This window comes from Nestor notabilis, unplaced genomic scaffold, assembly GCF_000696875.1.
Source record: "Nestor notabilis isolate BGI_N333 unplaced genomic scaffold, ASM69687v1 scaffold5502, whole genome shotgun sequence".
Classification (NCBI taxonomy): Eukaryota; Metazoa; Chordata; class Aves; order Psittaciformes; family Psittacidae; genus Nestor; species Nestor notabilis.
Window position 1 is genome coordinate 54,193 of NW_009918662.1, and position 5,555 is coordinate 59,747.

The 5,555-nt window shown below is 47.1% G+C and overlaps 1 protein-coding gene across 1 annotated transcript in view; it reads left to right on the forward strand.

The window, feature by feature from the left end:
• LOC104402062 (catenin alpha-1) overlaps positions 1-5,475 on the forward strand; it is a 52,288-nt gene extending 46,813 nt beyond the window's left edge. The window contains exons 11-12 of the mRNA XM_010009832.1: positions 2,410-2,544; positions 4,831-5,475. Coding sequence (XP_010008134.1) covers positions 2,410-2,544; positions 4,831-5,118 — 423 coding nt within the window. The 3' untranslated portion in view covers positions 5,119-5,475. The remainder of the gene's footprint in view (positions 1-2,409; positions 2,545-4,830) is intronic.
• Positions 5,476-5,555: the final 80 nt, after the last annotated feature.

Here is a 5,555-nt window from a genome sequence, read left to right on the forward strand (position 1 = left end):
CCCGAGCCTACAAAGCTCCTTGCATTGTTCAGGGTCCTTCTGACGTGCCGTATTGTGCATTTGTCAGCGTTCCATTCACTGTGCCGCTGTGCCACCCGTTGGCTTTGTCAGATGAGCTGTTTGGGAGATGGAGAGCAGTTTCCCAAATGGTAATTTCAGCTTTTCATTAGCTCTTTGGCCGATGCTATTTGTGGACTTTCTCGAAAACATCTTGTACTGCTGACTAATATTGATTAGCTTAAAAAATGAACCTGCAAGCTTGTGCTGCTTTGTTGTTTGTGGGTTTCAATTCACTGATGGAAGCAACGTGCCTATATAAGAGGTGCAGATACTTTGAGTGTTTCATTACATTCCTTGGAACTAAGAAGGTGATTTCAGTCAGTTTATGGTCACACCAGGTCAAATGTCCACAAAGCCATCCAAATCTCCATAGCCTCTGTTACACAGCCTGGCGTGCTTGTCCCAGCTTGCCAAAAATCCCAATGTAATGTATGTTCTCATATTGTCTGTCTCTGTGTGCGCTGCCTTGGATCACAGCTCGGCAGCCTGCCATACAGGGCATCTCTGTATGCAGCATACAGTACAGATCTTTTGCCTCTGCTGTGCTCAAGTACCACATTGGCTTAGAAACCCCACTTGGTCTGGCCCTGCATAGAACAAACACATTTACTAGCTACACTCACCATCCTTTCAGAGTTAAATGTCTGTTTTGGCAAATAAGTTGTTGTGGGTAACAAGTGCTCCATGTGAATACTGTCAGCAGGGTGTCCTCACCTGCAGATACCAGAATGTGACCACAGTGTCACAGAATCCCAGACTGGTTTGGGTGAGAAGGGACATTAAAGCTATTCCAGTTCCAACCCCCTGCCACGGGCAGGGACACATTCCACTAGAGCAGGATGCTCCCAGCCCCTGTGTCCAACCTGGCCTTGAACACTGCCAGGGATGGGGCAGCCACAGCTTCTCTGGGCACCCTGTGCCAGCGCCTCAGCACCCTCACAGGGAAGAGCTTCTGCCCAAGAGCTCATCTCAATCTCCCCTGTGGCAGGTTCAAGCCATTCCCCTTGTCCTGTCCCTACAGGCCCTTGTCCAGAGCCCCTCTCCAGGTTTTCGGTAGCCCCTTTAGGTACTGGGAGCTGCTCTAAGGTCTCCCTGGATCTCCCGCATCTCTACTGCAATAGCTTCTGTCATCACAGATATATCCAGTGTGGTTTAAACATCTGTCCTCCTGGGCACTGCCTGCAGCACCACCACCAGTGTCTGGAGCTGGAGCCTGCCTGAGGATTTACCAAGTCATGAGATGTTCAGTGCCCTGTACTGGGGCACAGGCGGCTGTAGGTGCCCTGCTCGTGCTGCGTGCCCAGGGCAGGACCATGGCATGTGTGCCCTTGGGTTTATTCATCATCAGCACCAAAGTCTGGTGAGCAACGGGTTTGTGGAGTCCGGGGCATGCCAGCAGCTTTATGCACTCATCTTTATACAGCCAGAGTGTGCCAGTAGGTCTGAGACAGCCCGTTACTCCTTGGAGGAGTGATTCTGGCCACCGTGCTTACTACCTTTTTAATGATGCCACAGGACTGGCATGGGTAGTAAAAGGCTTCCCATGGCCTTTCTGTCTTACGCTTGCAGATCCTGGTTTGGACTGTTTGTGCCCCTCAGCAGGGCTCCTCTTGTTTTGAAATCCACTTTGAGCCTGGCTCATTAATCACCTCGTGCTCGGCTCTGCAAGCAAGAGATGGCCCTTCCCTTCTGCCTGAGAAGCAGCTCTCTGAACGGCATTTCAATTGCAGAGCTGAAACAGTTGCTTTTATCTTGCAGATGAGTGCCTCAGCAAGCACCTTAAAAATTTTATTTCATGCCTGGTGAGGAATCTCATTTCCACACTGCTGAGAAATTGGGAACAGAAACGAGGAGAATACCTCCTCTGCCAATATAATTGAGTAACTGTCGAGTTCATAATTTCCTAGCTTAAAACACTGAAGATGGAGAATTGAGGCTGGGTTTGGTAATATCTGCTGGTTGCAACTTGAGATGTTGATGTCAAATCACTGCTGCTGTGTCCTGGGACCTTTCATAGTGAACAAACCTGCTCTGGAAAGCTTACCTAGCCCTCTTCCTCCTCCTCTTTTTCCTCTTCCTGCTCACAGGATGCTCAAGGGCAGCCGTGCAGCTGAAAGGAGCCCCAGAGATTTTGTGTTCTGATCGCCTGTGTTTATTGCTCCTGGCTTTTTATATGCATTTAGTGATGCCCATCTATTGCTGTTGTCTGTTGAAAAACAAGCAGAAAGGGGAATGATCTCTGGAGCACACTGACTATTACAGAACGGAGTTGACTGGCTTCTCCCTAAATGATTTCTGTTCCAGTTTTTGTGATTATAAAGTAAAACTTCACCTTGTTTTCTCCCCCAGTGCCCTGATTCTGCGTGCAAGCAGGACCTCCTGGCCTACCTGCAGCGCATCGCACTGTACTGCCACCAGCTGAACATCTGCAGCAAAGTGAAGGCTGAAGTTCAGAACCTGGGAGGGGAGCTGGTTGTGTCTGGGGTATGTATGAACTATGACACAGCTTCACAGCATCGTTTAGGTTGGAAAAGACCTTTAAGAGCATTGAATCCAACTGTTAACTTTTATGCTAAACATTACAGAATATAGACAAGAGATTCTGGAGCATTCAGTCAAAGTTTTAATGTATGCAGCAGTATTTGCCTGTGCTGCCTCACTGTTCCTGGAGGAAACACTGTTTGAAAGGAGGGAAAATACAGACTTCATTTCTCATTACTCAACAGCATTTGTAGACAGATTCACTTGACCTTTGTGTAATCTACTGTTTTTCCAGCCTGTTTTTCACTCTTAGTGAGGTTAAATCAGCACAGCTAAACCTACCTCACATCTCTGGACAGTCTTGGAATGTGCTGGGGTCCTGCAATGCTCCAGAGATGTTAATATTTCAAAATAGCTGTGCCATGAGGAGTGCAGGGATTTGTAGTGGCTGCTCTGGTTGATGACAGCGAAAGCTGCCCCAGGCCAGCCTGCTTCCTCATTCTAGCCATTACTTAGCAAAGAATTTTTTCACTGTAGTTCATGAAATGCTTCCTCCTAAGAGGAATCTGTATGATGGATATTTGGGGGGAGGGAGGTGGAGCCTAATTCTTCACTTCTGGCATATTCTTCCTTGCCCTGGATGGGTGTGTTTTGTGTTTGATCACTGGTGCTTTTGCCCATCCATGTCACAGTGGAGGTAGGAGGTTTGAAGAAGGGACAGAAATGGATGATAGTCCAGTACTGCTATCCTAATCCTGAAAAACAAATGGAAGAAACCTTACAGCTTCTGCCATTTAGGTATTTCAAGTGCTTAAGCTTACAAGCACATCTTTTTCCCTGCCAACAAGCTAGAGCTGCAGACTGTGTTGCTGTGTGTCTCTGGTGCGTGCTGATGTCCTGTTCGCTGGAAGGCTGAAGGCATCAGGCTGTCAAAGAAGTAGATGTGTCATTATGCAGTAATATGTACTCCAGGGTTTTACTGCAGTTACTCAGTGTCTTCAGAATTTGCATACCCTTCTGCCATGAATTAGTTGTATGAACAGGCTGGCATCTGTAGTGTCATCTCCTGGTTCTGTCTGTTCCCTGTGAGCCGGTCCACTGGGGCTAAATATTGCCAGCAGTAGTGTTCAGCTTCTGTCAGATGATCAGATGAAGACCTCTGGCAGCCCAGGGACTTCACCTGCCTAAAAGAGAATTTCTTCTCACTGTTAACATCCTGCCCCAACCAGCTACCACAAAAACATTGTGAAAGCAGAGCTTTACAAGGCAGCGAGAGCTTGCCCCCTAAGCAATCTTGACAAGTCGTTTAGGGAAGTAGCTCCTTGCTTTCATTGCATTTAATATGATCCTTCCTGCTGTGAAGATTCGTGGAAATAAGTCAAATGCAATGCAAGTGTTTTGAGCGTGTTGACTGGGGAGAGGAAAGCAGATGACACCCGTGTGCTGGAGGGCACAGATCCGATCTGCCACTGTGGTACTCAAACCACAGCGTGATGGAAAGGAAGGTCCCAGCACCGGAAGAAAAGCAGCCACCCCCTTGCTCAGCTTGGTTCACTGCTCCACAACCCCCCCCCCAACACCTTCCACAGCACAGGAACTGCAGCATGTGGAGGCAGCTGAGCAGAGGTGCTGAACCCAAGGTCGCAAATGTGCCCTAGGCCACTGGGCATTCACGTGTCAGAGGTCCCACCTGGAGAAGGGCACTCCAGGGGAGTGGGTCACCCCAGCGGGCCTCCCCTTTTTCTTTCACCCTGCCCTAGTGTTGGCTCTTCAGCTCTACCATGTGCTAAAGCTTTGGCAAATGTGGGGGGTTTCTCATTTTAATGCTCTTTGTAAATCAGGAACCAGCTGGGAAAGGGCTCCAGGCCCTGTAGATGCAGTTTTGTTCCCTCCTTTTCAATGCAACTGAGTATTTAGGGTGATTTAAGTATTTATTATCACTGATTAAGGTATTACTGCAGTTTAATTAATTTCATTAGAGAATAAGCTACTGTTAAAGCTTAGTCACAAAAGCAAACAGGAGGATCCAAACCTTGTTGGTGTTAATATGGAAAAGGCACAGACCATGGGGAAACACTGCTCTTTCATTTTTGGTGGCACAAGTCAGGGTTTCACCACTTAGTGCCTAAAGAAAATAATTTCCTTAAATTTGGAGCCTCAGATTTCAAAAGAAAACCCAGAAAAATCAGGGTTTGCATGCTTTTACCCCTCAGGACTGTGGTGTTTCCTGGAATGCTGTATTCCTGTGGTTTGTATGTCATGTAACACGTGTGTGTCACCGTTTGGCAGGTGGACAGTGCCATGTCCCTTATCCAAGCAGCCAAGAACCTGATGAATGCGGTGGTGCAAACCGTGAAGGCTTCCTACGTGGCATCCACCAAGTACCAGAAGTCCCAGGGAATGGCTTCACTCAACCTTCCCGCCGTCTCCTGGAAGATGAAGGCTCCGGAGAAGAAACCTCTGGTCAAGAGGGAGAAACAGGACGAAACCCAAACTAAAATCAAGAGAGCATCGCAGAAGAAACACGTGAACCCGGTGCAGGCCCTCAGTGAATTCAAGGCGATGGAGAGTATTTAAAGAGAGGTCTTTGTGTCTCGGTTCTTTCTTTCTCTAGCCCACTACTGCTCCTTCCAGAACTCTACTTCTAATATTCTAAGGATTTTTCAGAAGTTTACCCTTCCTCAAATTGTATTTACTTAATATAATTTTGATAACTTTGTTTAGATTCCGTGGGGGAACAACTTGGATTTCTAAGTCCTATCGATCAGTGTAGCTTCAGCCTGTGGGAGTGTGTTCCTTTAGATGGCTTTTAGATTTCAGGGGTGTATTTCTAGCTGAAAATCGTTTTGTATAATCTTGCTTTAAATAAAACATTCTATAACCAAAGAGGGTTTTACAGTAACACTAACGGTTAACACTAACAGTTGACTCATGCTACTCAGAGGCTTGTGATCAAGTGAGGGGAATTAGATCTTTTCATGCAAAGAGACATTAATGAACGTACTGTGTGTATT